Below are 19,747 nucleotides of genomic sequence, written 5' to 3' on the forward strand. Positions count from 1 at the left end.
GCAGAGCTCAGCGAGCCTGGAACGAAATTAAAACTATGATAGGATCTCAGGATAAGGGCAACAGGGGGATCATTCTGGATGGTTTTAATTCTGATAAACACCTGGCTGATTTCTCCGAGATTTGATAATTGCGATTTCACTGCACGGATGAATGAGATAAGAGAAAAGACCCCAGCTTCTCCAGCATTTGATATTTATGTGAAGAGAGTGGCAAACCTCTTCAGACATACTAAGACCCCAGGACCTGACATCTGTGGCCAGATACTGAAAACGTGTGCAGACCAGCTCTGCAGCATCTTTCAGCATATTTCTACACAGTCTCTTAAGCTGCTGAAGGTTCCCCAAGCTTTTGAAACATTCCATTACTGTCCCAGTAGCCGAGTAATACCCCTAGAGCATTAAGTGATTTCAGGCCAGTAGCTTTGACTTATTTAGTTATGCAGTCATTTGAGAAGCTTATCAAGAACGAGGCTTTAATGTAGGTCGAGGAACGATAAGATCCGTTACAATTTGTATACAGGCCTGGTAGAGGTGTGGAGGATGCGGTCTTCACACTGTTAGACTTCCTGTATCAGCATTTGGAGAGCCCTAGGACTCACGCCATGAATTTATGTATTGATTTCTCTTTGGAATTTAATACCATCCAGCTATTCTTGCTCGAAGAGAGGCTCATCTGCCATGTTAAACTCGACCCTAACCTGATTGGTTGGGCTTTTTATCTGATAGGTCACAGTGTGTGAGAGTTAATGGTGTTCTCTCCAACCACTCATCCACCCGTTCCCCTCAAGGTTGCAGTCTCTACCTTATTCTTTACATCATGTACACTAACAAGTGTCGCAGCAGCTATAACTTCAAGTTTGCTGACGATTCTGTTATTGGTAGCCTTCCTGAAGGGGAGGAGCAGGATCAGAGGCTGGTTCATGGCTTGGTGTGACAAGTCTTTCCTCCATCTATATGTGTCAAAAAATGAAGGAAATGATAATTGATTGCAGAAAATCACCACCAAGCCCACTGCCAACTGTTAGAAAAGGTGTTGGCATTGAGCTAGTGGAGAGCTACAAATATTTGGGTATTGTTCTTGATAACAAACTGGTTTTGAATCCCAAGTTGATGCTACCTCTAAAAAGATCCAGCAAAGATTTTTTTCCCCTGAGAAAATTAACTCAACATTTCTACTGAGATGGTGACTGTGTTTTACAGAAGTTTCATTGAATCTGTTTTAACCTTTTCTGTTACTGCTTAGTTTGGAAACCTACACTTGTCCAATAAGAATAGACTTGGAAGTCTTGTTAAAATGGCCAGTAAGGTCTCAAGGAGGATTCAGGCCAAGCTTTTGGTAATTTACAACAGGCAGGTCCTTAGGAGGGCAAATGCTATATTGGACTGCCAGGATCATCCACTCCATAAGGAGTTTGAGCTACTGCCCTCAGGCTGTCATTTCAGGGCACCTGTTTGGAGGACTAAAAGACTCCATGGGCCCTATCTTACACCCGGCGTGAAGCGCAGCGCAAGTGTCTTAGCTAGTTTCAGACTGACACACTTGTAATTTTCCCACACCGATTTGCCATTGACCAACAAAAACCTGGTCTAAAGTTAAAGGTATAGTATTTGCCTGCTATTTAAAGGGCACATTATTCAAATACTAGTAAGATGCACCTACATAGGCAGGTACACAACACACATACACCCTACCTGTTACATGCATAGGGATGTGCAGCAGCACACAAATATGCAAAAGATTACAACTAAAAACATTATTATTGTGTACATCACAGTATTTAAAAAATAAATGTCAAAATAGAATCTGAGCTTTGGTGGATTCCAGCTGCCCCCGTAGATGGTCTGCTTGCTTGCTTTCATTTCGTGCATGAGCAGATCCGTTTCCTCAGCAGAAAACCATTCATTCTCTAACTTGCCGAATTGGCCATTTAAGTAGCAATCCACCAAGGTGCAAGCACACCTGACTTTTAAAGGGAATGGGAGATGACACTGATTGTTTTAATTCATTGTATGCCCAAAATACACCTCTGGTTGATGCAGAGACAAGTGTAACCCCTTTGCGCCTTGCGCCTTAGGGCACTCAGACACGATCAGCGGTAAACCACTCTGTACTGGCTGTGCTATTGTTTTCCTATGGGGAGAGTGGTGGCGCCCAACTAGGCGGAGGCACTACCCTTGGTGTGCCTGCTCGAAATTGCCATAGAGTGCTGTTCTAAATTCAAATTATTTCAACTTTGACCTTGGTTGCCGCTGACCTTTCAAAGCGCAACCCATGAGATAACAGCTGTACATGACATAGCCAAAAGCGACATATGCAAGCAGGAAAGGTATAGAGAGGGGTGTCCGGGTAACGTGGCGGTCTGTTCTGTTGCCTAGCAACACAGGGATCCTGGTTCGAATCCGCGTGTTGCCTACGGCTTGGTCGGGCGTCCCTGCAGACACAATTGGCCGTGTCTGCGGGTGGGAAGCCAGATGTGGGTATGTGCCCTGGTCGCTGCAGTAGCGCCTCTTCTGGTCAGTCGGGGCGCCTGTTCAGGGGGGAGGGGGAACTGGGGGGCATGATACTCCCACGTGCTACCGTCCCCCTTGCGAAACTCCTCACTGTCAGGTGAAAAGAAGCGGCTGGCGACTCCAAATGTATGGGAGGAGGCATGTGGTAGTCTGCAGCCCTCTGCGGCTCGGCAGAGGGGATGGAGCAGCGACTGGGATGGCTCGGAAGAGTGGGGTAATTGGCCAAGTGCAATTGGGCAGAAGAAGGGGGCGGGGTCCTAAAAGAAAGGTATAGAGAGTGACGGAAGAAAAAGTTAACCAAACTCTATAAAACAACATTAAAAATGTACCAGGGTCTTGGCGGGAAAAGTAGCTAATGCATGGTGAACTGTTAGCAGTCAGGTTGGGCTACTGGGTTTGTGAATAGGCATATAGTTTATGACTTTGAATAAATTTGATGCTAATGTTAGCTTAGCTTTGATGACGTATACCTGCGCTGCGCTTTGCCTCTACACCAAGGTCCTGCACTATGCCCTGCACCCTCTCTCACGGTGAGAGAAGAACAAATGTGTTATCATCTGAAGGCAGCCTTAGGGTCTGTGTACACCAGATGTGTGTTTTGTTTTTTTGAGTGTATGTGTGTGTGTGTGTGTGTGTGTGTGTGTGTGTGTGTGCTGGCAGCGCCCAAGACCTCATTTTCAGAACACTTCCCTCAAGTGCTTATTGTTTCTAGGTTACAAAACCGTCTTCTAGCACTTCCGCATACATGGCTACTTTACTATTCTGTATTATTATTATTACTGTTATTCAAGTCTCGTGTATAACTGGGTTGTCAGTGACAGCCAGGATTAGTTTCTCCTCCTCCGTTGTTGACATGTTGATATTGTGAGTCCTGCCTCCTTCTTCATTTTGATTGGTCGGTGAGAGAGAAGTGACGTTGACGAGCTCGGCGGGGTTCCAGCTGAAAGCGCCGTGAGCACAGCGGGGGAAAAGCTGCGCGCTGACGGTGTTTTTGCGCCGAGGACGTTGAGCGCTGTCAACACTGAACTTAATAGGATTTGTATAGAAAATAGAGACTGCCAGCGCAAAAAAACACATCTGGTGGACACAGGCCCTTACTTTGCGCCCAGATTATGTGCCGTTTAACTAGCAAAAGTGGATTTGGACATGCCCTAAATGCACTTGCGCCATGCACGCTAGACTATGCGCTGCAGATCGTTTAAATAAGGCCCCATGTCTCTTTCATCCCGCGTGCTACTGGATATGCTTAATAGCACTTAGCATTCTGGCTGCATTTCTTGCACTACCCTGGCACATTTGCACACTTTCATATTTGCACTTGGTATGAATTTCCATTTCCCTGCATTTTTTCTGTGATTTATTGTTTGAAGTTGTTGTTGCTGCTGCTCTTTTATATTCTGTCATATGAAACCTGGCTCCATAACAAATTGGGGACAATAAAGATAACCTTGAACTTTGAAAAGCCTTTCAAATGTCTCAAAACACACCCGGTGTCTCTCTTGACACGCCTGTTTAAAATGATACGTGGCATTTGCCAACCTGGAGGACGAGCATGATGGAAACAACAGAAAGGTTAGCCTGCGGATCACAGATGAAGGGGAAGCCTGTTCGTCATGGGGTCTCGCTGAAGCCTTGGATACTCGGGGAGTCTGCTCCACCGTGTCAGAGCCGACAGGGACGGCAGTATTTGGCAGGGCCACAACCGACAGACCGAGACTGCCTGCTGTGCTCAAGAACAGAAGGGCCGCATTATGAAGGGGGCTTGACAAGCTAACTCCTCTGTGACAGCGACTCACTAACAAGGGTTACATTTTTTTAACTGAAAGCAAATGTACAAGGTCAGGCTATATCTCTCCCCCCCCCCCATTTTTTTCCCAGTTGTATCCAGCCAATTATCCTACTCTTCCGAGCCATCCCAATCTCTGCTCCACCCCCTCTGCCGATCCGGGGAGGGCTGCAGACTACCACATGCCTCCTCCCATACATCTGGAGTCGCCAGCCGCTTCTTTTCACCTGACAGTGAGGAGTTTCGCCAGGGGGACGTAGCGCGTGGAAGGATCACGCTATTCCTCTTGGTTCCCCCTCCCCCCCGAACATGCGCCCCGACCGATCAGAAGAGGCGCTAGTGCAGCGACCAGGACACATACCCACACCCAGCTTCCCACCCCGCAGACACGGCCAATTGTGTCTGTAGGGACGCCCGACCAAGCCGCAGGTAACACGGGGATTCAAACCGCCAATACCTGTGTTGGTAGGCAAGGAAATAGATCGCCATGCCACCCGGATGCCCTGAAGGTCAGGCTATATCTGTGAACCTAGCCAGGGTCTGGATCCCATCCCTGCTCACCAGCACGCTCACGTACATGCAGTTATACATACACACGCTCATTTATCTCTTACACTAACCAGGAGCGCTCACACACCCACACACAGAAACGCAGACTGCATAAAGACACAGACCTACACAGAAAAACACGAACACACACTCGAGAACACTACATACACACACGAACACACACATTTCATGTTACTGTTTAATGAAACACATCTCGTATGCCTTTGCCAGATCTACCCTGGAAATGGAAGGGAAATACTTGTGAAATGTGTTTAATCAGTGGCTCCAGGAGTCTAGAGGATACACTCTTTTGATCTTGTGAGTGTGTGTGTCCAGGAAAAGGGTCAATTACCCATGGAAACTATTTATACTCACGTCAGGTCATTCCTATTACAGTTCTCCTGTTGCCTCAGATTGCCAAGTCTGAGATAAAGTACGAGGAAAATCAGAAATATCAGCAGCCAGAGCAGCGCACTGGCCTTTTTCCATCAGATTTTCTTGACTTCTGAAAACACAGAGAAATGATTATGACCTATTATCATACTTTAGCCCACTTAAGCCCTCTTTGACCTAAGGTCTTTTTTTGTTTTGTTTTTTCCTCGAACTTAAAACATGCCATGAAGTCTCGACCCTGTTTTCCAAGTTGCGGGCTTAAATGTCCAGTCATTTGCCGGTCAATCCAAGAGGTGGCGACACCATTTGTTGTTCTAAGTTGAACGGCGATATTGTGATCTTATTTATCTTGATTCTGTCGGTTATCGTAAAAATAACAGGCTTTAAAACTAGCTGATTGCAGAAAGTGGGTGTACAGTGATTTCTACTCCTGCTGGCAAACAACCACAGTGTGAGTGTCTTTGGAGGAACTGCACAGTGTGCTGAGGTTGCGGTTGCTGTTATTGTATTTTGAACCCTATTTTATTACCTTTTTTTTTTCAAACGACCAAGCAATACTGTTATCTGTCATCTACACAACGCTAGACTCTTCCTCCTCTCCCTCCGCCGATGCTGAGCGCCTCCTCCTTCATTTCCTTGACAGCACATGTGTAATAATTTGTGGACCGTCTGTGCGCCGTCTGCGGTTGTCTGCGACATGCCAAATCAATTTTTACAAAGTTTTTGCTGAGGAATCAGACTGCGCTAATTTCTCAACACAGGCGGGAATACTTTCCAGATCTCAGCAGGAATTTCACACCTCGCAGACACGGCACAGCTGAGGCGAAGACCACGGCAGGACTGGAGTAGGATTGCAGCACACTTGGGCTGAGACTGGCCGATAAGGAAATAGTGTTATTGATCTCTGAAGGGGGGGGGGGGATGCCTTCTTTGTCTGATTACAAGGTCAGCTTCACTGGATAGAGGGACCCCCCCCCCCCGGAATTTATAGGTAGAATGAGTAAGATTGGTCAAAATTGCCCCCCCCCTCCCCGGCTCAACGTCATCAGAAGGACACGCCCCCAACCGCAGTTGCCAGAACATATCCCAGTGTACAGGGCAACTCCGCATCGCTCTTCATCCCCATCCTCTCCTTCAGTGCTCGCCAGCTGGTTAAAGCCAACCCCAGATTCACTCTCATTTCGGAAGGAGCTTTGTCTACTTGGCATGTTGTCTCGCTATATTTGCGTCTTTTCGGCGCTGTGTCTGCCATTGTTATAGTTTCCTCCATTGTTTTAGATCTCGATCTTGCACCTTATCGCTACATTTTTATACAGTCCCACTGCCCAAAGGTTAACACCCAGAAACGTCCCATACACAGCAAAATAAGACAACACAGGCAGAGTACATACAAAAGAAACTCAAGGTCCACAGTGATAACCATAGTGGTCTGTTTTAGCATTAGGATTTGTGTTTAGGGTTAAGATTAGAATTAGGATCAGGTTTAAATTAGGGTGAGGTTTAGGGAATGAATGTAATCAATGAAGGATCCTCACATGTACAGTATGTGTTTCTAAATGTCTGTGAGTTTGTGTGCGTGCATGTGTATTTATATTTTCAGTATGTGTGTTTCCCACTCGCTTCCGGTGTGGGAAGATGGTGGCGCGAATTCATGTTTGCAGCGGCCTCACCCAGCACTGGTGTGGGAAGATGGCGGTGTGAACTTGCGTTTGCTGTAGCCTTACCCAGTGGCGTCCATGCGGTGTCTCCGTCCACGTCCGTGTCTAGTTTCGTTTTGTCTTTGTTTGATGGCTGGGAGAGCTGGTGCTGGATCGGCTGGAAGAGCTTGGTCTGCTGCGTCCTTTGGGCCCAGGGACCGCAGCCCTGCCGGAGCTGCGCCTGAGGAGGTAACACCAGGGACAGTCGTGATGGGACCCGGAAGCGGGGCAGGCTAAGCTAACTGTTAGCCCATGCAGACCGGCAGTTCCAATAACACCGAGGGCGGCCTGGTGGCGGCCTCGCCTAGCGTTGACTTTGTTTTAGTGTCGTCGTGTGGAGTGCAGGGGGTGTGTCGAAGGTGTCTGGCTGGGAGAGCTGGCGTTGGATCAGCTGGGGGAGCCTGGTCTCCGTGTCCGGTGGGCCCAGGGACCACGGCCCTGCCTGGAGCTGCGCCCGAGGAGGACGCACCGAGGGCAGTCTGAAAGTACGCAGAAGCGGGGCAGGCTAAGCTAACCGCTAGCCCATGCAGACTGGCAGTTCCGACAGTCATCCTGGCTGGCGTTTGTTCTCTGGACAGGTGGAATTTTTGGACTGTGTTGCACTGAGTGGACTGTGTTGTTAACGGTTTGCTTTGTTCTCTGTTTTTGTATGTTTTTGGTGGTGTTGTTTTGGGGACTTTTGGACGTGTATTTTTGTCTTTTGTGTGGCACTGCTGTGGACTGGGGGAAATGAAATTTCGTTTCTTTCGTGTACACAAGTACACGAAAGAAATGACAATAAATTGTTCCTGATTCTGTGTGTATCTGTATTTTGTATGTTTCTGTGTGTTGTGTGTGTGGACTTGTGTGAGTCCATTTTATATTGCTTCATCAGCATGCTTGTCTGCATTGTGTGTGTGTGTGTGTGTGTGTGTGTGTATTGCTTCATCAGCCTGCTTGTTTGCGTATATGTGTATGTGTACGTCCGTTTCTCCGTCTGTCTGTGTGTGTTCCTGGTAGCTATATTGCTTCATCAGCCTGCTTGTCTGCGTAGTGTGTGTGTGTGTGTGTGTGTGTGTGTGTGTGTGTGTGTGTGTGTGATTGTGTGTGTAGACTTTCTGTGGCCTGCTCGGGAGAGTGACATGGCACGTCGCCAGGCGAGTCTCAGTCTTACAAGACAGACGAGTGGCTTTGTTCCAGCAGCAGATACCAGCTCTGCTTCCCAAATCCCCACCGGCTGGACCGAGAGTTCAGCCGTGTAGCGGGAGCGCAGCAACACAACGCGGCCCGACAAAAGATGACATTGGCTTGTGAGTTTTGGTCGATGACGCTCAGGGGGATTCTATTATGAGGCTGTCACACAGCGTTAGGCGAGACAGCAAACACTTTCATGTGCGGATTACCGTTTCCCCGCTGCAGATAATAGATATTTGCCTTGGCTAATCCATCCCTCTATTGATTTTTTTTTCCTCAACCCCTTTAATAACTTCTTGCAAGCAAGCAAATTTTAATAAGTGCAAGAATGCTGACATCTCACAAGCCGTGACAAAGGGTTGTGTTTGACACAGATAAGCGGCTTAATGTGTTTTATATAGTTTTCCGCACAATTATGAGATGAATTATCTTTCTTTTTTTTTTGTGACAGCTGGATTCAGTTTTGTTTAAGCAGCGTATGATCATGTTTCAGATAAACTGTGTGTTACTTTGCAGGACTGTGTATATTTTACAGGTTAATGTAATTCTCGGTGTGTGTTCACAGCCGCGCTCCGAGGATGGAGTAAAACATTAACACATATGCTGGAAAAAATAACAACTTTTATTCATAATTGATCATATGATACTGTATCGATTCAACTTTTATACACTTCCATGTGTAACGGTGATGGAGATGACCACACGTTTTGAATCTGACAAGTAGTTGAGTGTCTCTGTTTGTAGACCTGGTGAGTGTAAAGAAGGACTCGGCCAAATACACAACCAACAATACTTGTGGGGGTCGAGAACTAGTGACGTACATTAAGAGGCTTAAAGGTACGCAAAAAAGTAGTAAAACACCAACATTAGGGTATTTGCTAAGACTATTAATGTTTTGGTGAGTCAGACATGAAATTAGTTCACATAAACACCAACACAAAGACCCAAAGACCACTGTAATTGGGTGATGATGACCTGTTAGTCCCCCCATATATATATATATATATATATATATAAAACTTCGTTGAAAAAATACTCAATGGTAGGAAAAATGCTCAACAAATGAGGAAATATAATACACGATATGTAGTATACATACTTTACCTTTTTTGCACAGTTAAAATCCTCAGAGAAGAATCTATTAGATGCCGTTGTACAAAGTACAATAAAATAACACATTTTTTTCACATTATGTTTTCCTTTATAGGTTTTCAGACCATTTGATAATCCACTCCAATCTTGGAGTGGGGATACCATGGTCACTTGCCAAAAAAATTGAAATAAAAGCATTCACATATGTTTTTGTTGAACGTTTTGGACTCAGAATCAAAAGGTTATGAAGCAAAAGTTAGTAAGGTTTTGTGCTTTAACTGGTCTTGCTACTGATTCAGCATGTTGCTATGATTACACACAGACTTTTCAGCATATAAAATTAGAATATTGATCAAACTTGAGCCAAACTGTGTGTGCATTATAAGGTTTTAACCCACACCCTCCAGCCAATCAGAAACCAGTATTCCCCCTGACCATGGTACAAGTCCATATGTACGTAAGAACAGGACTGACAGCGGGAATGTAAGAGTTGGCGGCTCCCTTCAGTGTTTTTGGGTCTGGGGGGTTTTCATTCTGGGTTTGGGTACCGGTGACTGTTCTATTGCTGTCGCTCCAGCCACGGTGTAGGTTCGGTTTGAAGGGTCTGGGTTTGGTGTTGGAGAGTCCTCCATCGGGTGCATTGTCTCATATTCTGGACTAATAGAGTCTGAATGTTTGGGCCGGGTTGGCGAGACCATTCTAAACTCCTGCTTGTCTTTTAGGCTTGTGAGGGTGTTGTACCGTCTGCGATGGGAACACGATACGGCGATTATGACGAGTAGAAGAATAATCACACATCCTCCTCCTGCTAGTGTCACCACCACAGTTTTGCGTTTGAAGCAGAACAATGCCGGGGATGCCGGTTCTGAGCTTTTACATGTGAGCCGGACGCTGTCACTCATCTCCTTGCTGACTTGGTTTGCCACAGCGCATCTGAAGATGTTGTCCCCTTTCAGCTGAGCCAGGGAAATGCTCAGTGTCTTCTCCATGTCACTGGTCAAGGCCTTTTCATTTAGCATCCACGAGAAGACCACGTTTTGAGGTCCTGACGGCACATTACAAGTAACGGTTACAACGTTGTCCTTAGAGTTGCAGACAAACTGCACCTGAGGCTTTTCCACCGTCTCCAACACACAAACATGACCTGTCCACCTTTTAACAGATGTGCCATTTTTATTAAGCACATTAGCATTGTAGAGCCCTGCGTCCGAGAACTTTAGTTTCTTCAGCTGCAGAGATCCATCGGAAGTTATATCGGCCGGTTTTCCTACAGACACTCTGCCTGTCTGTCCGTAGAAGATTATAGTGCTATTGTGCGTCCATCTCAACACGTCTGTGTCTGCCAGTGCCTTGTTGTCCAAAGGCAATGTCAGTGTTTTCCAGACTGCACCGTGTAGCTTGCAGCTTTCCTTAAGAGCTGCTGAGAGGATGATGAATCCAGAAAGGATCAGGGCACCAAACGTGGCAGCGGAAACCATGATAGATCCTGTAGGTGATCTTTGTGTATTTCTAAAACACTTCCTCAAATGTCTTCAAAGCATCCCCTTTTCTCATTAATTCAGCCTAATTCATGACTCTTGACTCCGTGTCAAGAAAGAAACCTTGGTATGATGAGCAGATACCTTCAAACCAAGTCTCGACTTCGCTTGCCAGCAGCCAAATTTCGACAACTGACTTTTGCCCCAAACTCTTTCAACCACTGAGCGAATGGAAGGAAGTCCAGCCTTTATAAGGAGGGGAACTACTGTCGACCACGAGGTTGCTTTCACTTCTCTGTCTTTGACAAGTAGAATGTCATCCTGATGTCCCAACACACACAGACACTAGTCACATGACTCGCCTACCGGACTGAATATATTTGGCAACGATTACAAAATGTTTACCATCTGCTAGCACAGTCACACTGTCATATGCCACGTCACAAAAGACTGGCTCGCAGCGTTTCCAAATAACCGCTGTGAGCTGCATTTTTCCATTGACGTCAGTTGAGTTTCATTTGATCTGATCAGAACCGACTTTAACCGAGTCAGGCCGGCGTACAGACTCCTGCACAGAGTCACAGTGTTGGTTTTCATTACTGTAGAAATGAGCACGAGAGTGGGGAGATATTACATGGTGATAAAAAACAAAACCAAAACTCAAAATGTCTGAAAACAGATTAGCATTCCAGCAATCGATCCCTGGTCATTTTCCTCGCCTAACGTTATTTTTACATGGGTATCTTGCAGCGTTACAGTAACCAGAGGTCTCCGTGATTGGCAATTTAGTAATTATAGTTTTCCTCTTTCTGTTTGGGTACCAGACATATTTTGGTGAGCCCAGTAATGGTTGCAGCAGTTTCTTGGGGCAGCAGTCAGATGCAGATTGTTGAAGCGGTTCTGAAGCACACATGAAAATCATGCCAAAGTTTTCAAAACCAGGTTAAAGTCAGTCCGCATTGCCGTGTTGTGTCTTTACAGCAGTATGTTTTATCAGTTTGGGACTTGTTCTGTACATCTTCCCTCGTGGAGATGGGCAGAAAAAAGAAAACATCAGGGGTGGTGTCTACGTTACTTTGGCCCTGTGTAACGCTAACCTGATCCGAACACTGACGCAGACACACAAACACATAAATGAACACTAAAGAAGACGGAAAAAGAACAGTCTCCAAATCCACTGAAGGAGCATAAGGATAACCCCGAAATATCACATGGTATCCAGTATGTTGGAGCGATGCCCAAGTAAAGTTGAGAATGGGGACAGCCAGTAAAACTCAAGTCTCACTTCGAGATGTTCTAACTAAAGAGGAACATTTAAACAGCTGGGACATTATTTTAATGACGGTGATATAGCTGTAGAGGACACCTAGAAAGTAACTGAGTCAGGTGGAACCGGTCCAATATGGGCTCGGTTCAATCAGCGCTGAGCCCAGGGCATGTTAATGTGACGTTCCAGTAATAATAGAAAACGAGCTCTGGGATTAATCATCATTTGAATATTTCCATGCTGGCACGTGCATTATTCATACTGGCTATTGGTTTTTGCCCACCACAGAATACAAATGACTTTTACTTGTCCATGCACAATTGGTTTAGTCATGGCTGCCTTTTCTGATAAAGCAAGTGAATAATGAGCGGCCTCGGCCTAATGGAAATATCCATTGCAAATGCTTTGGGGCTGCAGGCGCGAACTGTGCGGCATGTGTATTTTGTAATTAGAGACCGTGGCCGCGCTGTCAAATAAGACGCGGGGTGAAAATGAAATTAAATATTTTCAATAAATCTTGTACCGAGCTGTGAAAGAGGCCTTGTAAAAAAAAAAAAAAAAAAAAACGACACACCATAGCATCCGTTTACAATTGAAAGTGTAGTAAACCAGTAGTTTTTCAAACTAGGGGTCGCGACCCACAAGTGGGTCGCAGCAGGGTTCCAGGCGGGTCACAGGATGTTCACAATAAACCCAGTGTTTAATGTTGACATGCCGTGTCTGATTCATTTGAATATTAGTAGGCTGTGACTGAAGCCTGAAAACGGGGCTCCTGCTCTGATGAACAATGGAGAGAGGATGTAAACTGTCTCGCTTTTCGACAAGTAACGAGAATTTATTGCTTATCATTTATTCCTATTCATTGAGTCTCAAGCCAAAAAGTATCAAGTGGGGGACAGCATGAAAAAAGTTTGGGGGGCATCCGAGTCTATTTCGCTGCCTACCAACATGGGGATCGCCGGTTCGAATCCCCGTGTTACCTCCAGCTTGGTCGGGTGTCCCTACAGACACAATTGGCTGTGTCTGCGGGTGGGAAGCCGGATGTGTGTATGTGGTCACTGCACTAGCGCCTCTTCTGGTCGGTCGGGGCGCCTGTTCAGGGGGGAGGGGGAACTGGAGGGAATAGCGTGATCCTCCCACGCGCTACGTCCCCCTGGCGAAACTCCTCACTGTCAGGTGAAAAGAAGCGGCTGGTGACTCCACATGTATGGGAGGAGGCATGTGGTAGTCTGCAGCCCTCCCCGGATCGGCGGAGGGGGTGGAGCAGCGACCGGGACGGCTCGGAGGAGTGGGGTAATTGGCCGGATACAATTGGGGGAGAAAATCCAAAAACATTGGGAACCCTTGTAGTACAACGTTACATTCTTCAGCTGAAAACATGTTGGTGTGGGTGTAGGATAGCAGAACTGATTGTCCTCCTAATAAATTCAACAAAACAAAATAATGAGACGCATCACAAGACTGCTTAGAGGGAGAAAATCTACACTTTTTCTTGTCTAGATGAAAACGCACAACACTCTCCACCCCCTCTGAATACCCTATACATCACATGGGTCTCATCGAAGACGGTGAGACCCATGTGACATAGGTGACACATTTGGCGTCCAGCACTTAGACCAATAAAATATGAGGCGAGTAGAAAGGCGACACGCCGGCGTTAACCAACTAAACTCTCTGGGTAGACTTGTGAGAAGCCGGGACGAGATGTTCTACTACAACACTGCCACCTTCAGTCTGACCCACATCTCCATCACTGTCCTCTCCACCTACACCCCTTTATATCCTTTATACATGGACACCTCCATTACTGTCCTCTACACCTACACCCCTTTATATCCTTTATACATGGACACCTCCATCACTGTCTGCATCTACTCCCCTTTATATCCTTTATACATGGACACCTCCATCACTGTCCTCTACACCTACTCCCCTTTATATCCTTTATACATGGACACCTCCATCACTGTCTACATCTACTCCCCTTTGTATCCTTTGTACATGGACACCTCCATCACTGTCCTCTACATCTATACCCCTTTATATCCTTTATACACGGACACCTCCATCACTGTCCTCTACAACTACACCTGTTTATATCCTTTATACACGGACACCTCCATCACTGTCCTCTACAACTACACCCCTTTATATCCTTTATACATGGACACCTCCATCACTGTCCTCTACAACTACACCCGTTTATATCCTTTATACACAGACACCTCCATCACTGTCCTCTACAACTACACCCCTTTATGTCCTTTATACATGTAAAAAGATGGAGACAGGATTAAAAAAAATAAACGAGGACTTATTTTACTTTCTTTAACAACCAATGACAGGAGCAGCAGCCGGTCCTGGTGACATGCTCCACACACTGGGGTAGGTGGTTTCCATACAACAGATCTTCATGCGGCACATAGCTGTAGCTAGTGTGAGTTAGTGGAGCTTCATCTGGTTGGTGTGAGAAGTGCAGGATAAAGATGAGTTCTCTTTTTTGCATTTAGGCTGATTCTAAGATAGCACACACACACACACACACACACACACACACACACACACACACGCACGCACACACACACACACACACACACACACAAAAATCCCCTAGAACAAGAAGCTTGCATTGCTGACGGGTAGGTGATTGGTTGATGGTTTTTTCCACACCGTTAATCACGTGAATTAACAAGAATCTGCCACAGAGATGAATTCCTGATCAGCTTTCTCATCATCAAAACTGCGTGAACTTTCCATAAACTTCCCCAGACAGCATCTCCAGTAAATGAGAGTTATTGTTGGGGCAACATTTAGAAATACCCCCACCCACCCACAGACACACACACACACACACACACACCACTGTCATTCCATATTTCATAGCATCAGCATTTTCCCAAAGTGCCGTTACAGCCGCGGAGGCTGGAGCGCCACGAGAATGAGTTCATTTTGTGCCCTGCGACTATAATTTCATGCAATTAGTGGCGATGTGCGATCTTTCCACAGCCCTCAGCACCTTCAAAGACACCCAGAGCAAGAAGAACACCTGTTTTTCTCCCCTCTTCTCCGTCATTACACCTTCTCTGCCCCGGGGGCAGCAGATTGATGTAGAATGTTAGCTATTCAGAGGGGGCGTGTTTGACAGCTGTACGCAATGAATTTCTAGTTACAAATGTTGTAAAGATTACATCTTCAAGAATTTTCCCCCACTCGCTCTGGAACATGTATGGAAACTAGTGTGTGCGTGTGCCTGTGTGCATGCAATTTTGAGATGCGTCTATACAGTACGGGTTTGTGTTTGCATGTGTGACTTTATTAGTGCGTCTGTGGAGTTTTTTGTGTGTGTGATTGTGTCAGTGTGTGCATATGTGTTTGTGCAATACGTGTAGTTTTGTGTGTGTACAGTGTGTATGTGTGAAAGCTTGTGTAACTTTATGCATGTGTGTGCTCACACATGTTCCTGTGCGTGTGCAACATGTGAGTATTCAGCCTCTCAGGGCTGATCTGGGGCCAGCTGGCTGTCAGATACAGGACTAAAGCAAAGGAGACAGATGGTGTACTTGTTCTTTTATACTCTGTTGACTCTGTGCTGGTGTTTACCTTCACTGTTACAGCCACCTGATGCAAACTGATCTTCATGTCCCCGAGATTCAAAACTCTTACTGGATACCTTTTACAGTTTGTCTCATCTCAACTACTCCATGTGTCCTCTGCGTTTTAGTATTTTGCGTGGAGAAGCGCTTTGAAACAGTGATAACTGAAAAGGCATTCTGCGTCCGGTGTGGGAAGATGGCGGAGCAGATTCATGTTTGCGGCAGCTGCTTCCAGTACCAGTGTGGGAAGATGTTGGCGCAAACCTACGTTTGCGGCGGCCTCACCCGGTACCATCCATGCAGTGTCTTTGTCCACGTCTGCATCTAAGTTTGTTTTATCTGTGTTTGATGGCTGGGAGAGCTGGTGCTGGATCGGCTGGGAGAGCTTGGTCTGCTGTGTCCTGTGGGCCCAGGGACCGCGGCCCTGACCAGAGCTGTTCCCAAAGACGTAACACCAAGGAAGGTCTGTCAGGAAGTGGGAAAGACTAAACTAACTGCTAACCCATGCAGACCGGCAGTTCTGATAACACTGAGGGCGGTATGACAGCGGCCCCGCCTAGCGTTGACTGTGTTTTTGTGGAGTGCGGGGAGGTGTGTCGAAGGTGTCTGGCTGGGAGAGCTGCCGTTGGATCGGCCGGGGGAGCCTGGTCTGCTGCGTGCGGTGGTGCCAGGGACTACGGCCCTGCCGGAGTCGCACCCGAGCAGGAAACACCAAGGGTGGTCTGACAGGAGGCGGAAGCAGGGTAGGCTTAGCTAACTGCTAGCCCATGCAAACCGGCAGTTCCTACAGTCATGCTGGCTGGCGTTCTGGACAGTGGAATTTTTGGACTGTGTTGCTCTGAGTGGACTGTGTTGTTAACTGTTTGTGTTTTTTGGGGGGGAGAATTTTGGATGTGTATTTTTGTCTTTTGTGTCGCACTGCTGTGAGCTGGGGGAAACGGAATTTCGTTTCTTTTGTGCGCAAGTACATGAAAGAAATGGCAATAAATTATCCCCGATTCCTGATTATATGAATATGTAAAGTGTTACTTTCTCACTTCAGCAGCACCCAGTACAGTCTAGGCAGAAGCTACGACCTGCAACAGGGCCTTGTATCAAACCAACACAAGTCCACCGTGACTTCCGTGTTTCCATCCAAACGGTGATTTAAATCGGATCACTTGCTTTTGAATCGTTTGAATCTAGTGGTCGAGGAGTCGTCTGTGCAGGATTTCTATAAGACAATATTTAGGAGACATCGACAAGCATCAGTTGAAGCATTAGTTTCCATAGCCAGTTATCACATTACATCTTCATCAACACATCGTTTCCATCTCAAGTGAGCATAAAAATCTTTTTTTTTTTCTTCAATATTTATGAGCATTTTTTTATGTTTTGGCTTTTTTCAGCTTCATAATCCACATAAAACCAGCTTGATGGAAAGGCAGCTAATGGCTTCATATTTTGTGAGCCATCTGAATCTCATTATTTCATGTTTTCGTGGATCCAGTGCCTCTTGAAAACAAACATTTCTTTCCACTGATGACTTACTGCCAATGAAGAATGAAAGTGCTCAGTGGGAGAAAACGAAAGTTCCCTCAAATATTGCACATTTTGGGTTGTTTGTGGCTCGGAGTAATGTCAAACTAAACAGGCCCGCGTTCGTGATAATGTGCAGGACATTAAGAAAAGAAACATCGTGCGAGAACTCATCCAAGCTGTGTGCTTGTTTGTGTGTAAGTAGATACTTGTCACATAATTTGGGGGATATTCAGAGCCATGCTCCATTCTGCTCCCCATGCAACTCTAATTGGTTAAAGGTGCAATCTGTAAATTCTGCACGAGTGTTGTCCTCAACAGGACCTTCAGTCAACGGCAAAACCACTCAGCCGGCCCATCTTCTGTGCTTTTGAATGCAGAAACCTGAGGGGGAATTGGGGGCCATGAGTTATTTCCTTTTGTTTCAATCAGTACCATTAAATCAATCAGTATTGTCCCAAAGGGAAATTGGTGGTGCAGACAGGTAAACACATAGATAAAAACACAACATGCAACACAGGAGTTAAGTGCACACATAAAAAACGAGAAGCTAATGCTAAAAAGTCTAATGTAAAAATAGATTGATGCAAAAAAGTGCAAACTCGGGCCTTGTCACCGCCCCATGAGTTGACTTAGCTGGGTGTTAGCAACCCCTGCCAATATTTACCAGTCATATTGTGCTGCAAGAGGATAAAAATACCCAACATTTCACCTTTAAAACCATTAAGAGTTAAGTCAAATCTTCCCCAAAGAAGCTGTTTCACACAGATGCCATCCTACAGGTGTACAGGTGTGGGAAGATGGCAGCACAAATTCACGTTTCCAGCGGCCTCACCCAGTACCGGTGTGGGAAGATGGCGGCGCGAATTCACGTTTGCATCAGCCTCACCCAGTACCGTCCATGCAGTGTCTTTGTCCACGTCTGCACCTAAGTTTTGTCTTTATTTGATGGCTGGGAGAGCTGGCGCTGGGTTGGCAGGGAGAGGTTGGTCTGCTGTGGACCCAGGGACCACGGCCCTGCCTGGACCTGTGCCCGAGGAGGTAATACCAAGGGCAGTCTGACAGGATACAGAAGTTGGGCAGGCTAAGCTAACTGCTAGCCCATGCGGACCGGCAATTCCGATAACACCGAGAGCAGTCTGGCGGCGGCCTCGCCTGGCAGTGACTGTGGTGTTTTTGGTGTCATCGTGTGGAGGGCAGGGGGGAGAGGGGATTGAGATGGCTTGGACATGTGTGGAGAAGAGATGCTGTACTGGGAGGAGGAGAAGGATACGGAACTGCCAGGGAAGAGGAAAAGAGGAAGGCCAAAGATGAGGTTTATGGATGTGGTGTGGGAGGACATGCAGGTGGCTGGTGTGACAGAGGACGATGCAGAGGACAGGAAGAGATGGAAACCGATGAGCCGCTTTGGCGCCCCCTAACGGGAGCAGCCGAACGCAGTAGTAGTCAAGTCAAGTCAATTTTATTTGTATAGCCCAATATCACAAACTACAAATTTGCCTCAGGGGGCTTTACAGTAACACAACATCCTGTCCTTAGACCCTCACATCAGATAAGGAACAACTCCCTAAAAAAAACCTTCAACAGGGAGAAAAAATAGGAAGAAACCTCAGGAAGAGCAACAGAGGAGGGATCTCTCTCCCAAGACGGACAACGTGCAATGGATGTTGTGTTTACACAATTTACGCAATACACCACTAAAAGTGGATAACAGAATTATAATGGACTTGTGAAATTTATAGAATATGATGCGCAGGATGCCAAGCAGTATCCAAACGCCACCGGAACAGCCCGGGACCCGAGCCACGCGACCACCATCACCATGTCAAAAAACAAAAAACAGGATAACAAAATTATATGGATTTATAAGCTATATAAAAAGAAAATGTGATGAGGACGATGCCAAGCAGCGTCCAGGTGGTGACCACCATCACCACAGAGACCCGGGAGGAGAACCGACACTGCACGTGCAGACAAGGGAGACTCACATGACACCGTTCACACACAGAAAAAGAGAAAGGAGAAGGCATCGTTCAGAGAGCGAGAGAAGACATGTGAGAGAAGAGAACAGTTTGCAGTAGTCATTAGTCATAATCAGTTAAGTCATCAATTAGTCGTAATCTATACGCTATAATCTCGTCAGCAGAACAGTGGTTGGTAAATTCATTGAGACAGAAACGGAGTAGTAGTAGTGTGGAGTGCGGGGAGGTGTGTCGAGGGTGTCTGGCTGGGAGAGCTGGTGTTGGATCGACTGGGCCCATGGACCACTGCCCCTGCCTGGCGCTGCGCCCAGAGAGGAAACACTGAGGGCGGTCTGACAGGACGCGGAAGCGGGACAAGCTAAGCTAACTGCTAGCCAGTGGTGGCTAACCATGTGCCGTGGAGAGCCACGTGTATGCAGGTTTTCATTCAACCCGACTCCACACCAGGTGATTTCACTGATACATTCTTCCTCTTTGGTTTAAGCGTTGCTAATCAGTGAAATCACCTGGTGTGGAGTCTGGCTGGAACGGAAACACATGGCCTTCCATGGCACATGGTTAGCCACCCCTGTGCTAGGCCATGCAGACCGGCAGTTCCGACAGTCAACCTGGCTGGCGTTCGTTCTATTGGACAGCGATTTATTTATTTATTTATTTTGGATATATGTGTTAGTTTGGATATGTGTGTAGGTTGGATATATGTGTTCT

The 19,747-nt window shown here is 46.4% G+C and overlaps 1 protein-coding gene and 1 long non-coding RNA gene across 2 annotated transcripts in view; one reads left to right on the forward strand and one right to left on the reverse strand.

Annotated features, from left to right (window-relative positions):
• The first annotated feature begins 8,053 nt into the window (after positions 1–8,053).
• LOC130114260 (uncharacterized) overlaps positions 8,054–19,747 on the forward strand; it is a 50,330-nt gene continuing 38,636 nt past the window's right edge. Inside the window, exons 1-2 of the long non-coding RNA XR_008810385.1 lie at positions 8,054–8,225; positions 14,292–14,331. This is a non-coding gene — a long non-coding RNA (uncharacterized LOC130114260). The remainder of the gene's footprint in view (positions 8,226–14,291; positions 14,332–19,747) is intronic.
• LOC130114259 (T-cell surface antigen CD2-like) lies at positions 8,628–10,887 on the reverse strand. The gene has a single exon (XM_056282075.1). It carries the CDS (start codon positions 10,677–10,679, stop codon positions 9,705–9,707), a length of 975 nt encoding a protein of 324 aa, XP_056138050.1. The 5' UTR covers positions 10,680–10,887; the 3' UTR covers positions 8,628–9,704.

The sequence above is a fragment of the Lampris incognitus genome, chromosome 6 (assembly GCF_029633865.1).
Source record: "Lampris incognitus isolate fLamInc1 chromosome 6, fLamInc1.hap2, whole genome shotgun sequence".
NCBI lineage: Eukaryota > Metazoa > Chordata > Actinopteri > Lampriformes > Lampridae > Lampris > Lampris incognitus.

Excerpts from the sequence above, each read along its gene's own strand:
- LOC130114259 (XM_056282075.1), bottom strand. The coding sequence starts at position 10,679 with ATGGTTTCCGCTGCCACGTTTGGTGCCCTGATCCTTTCTGGATTCATC.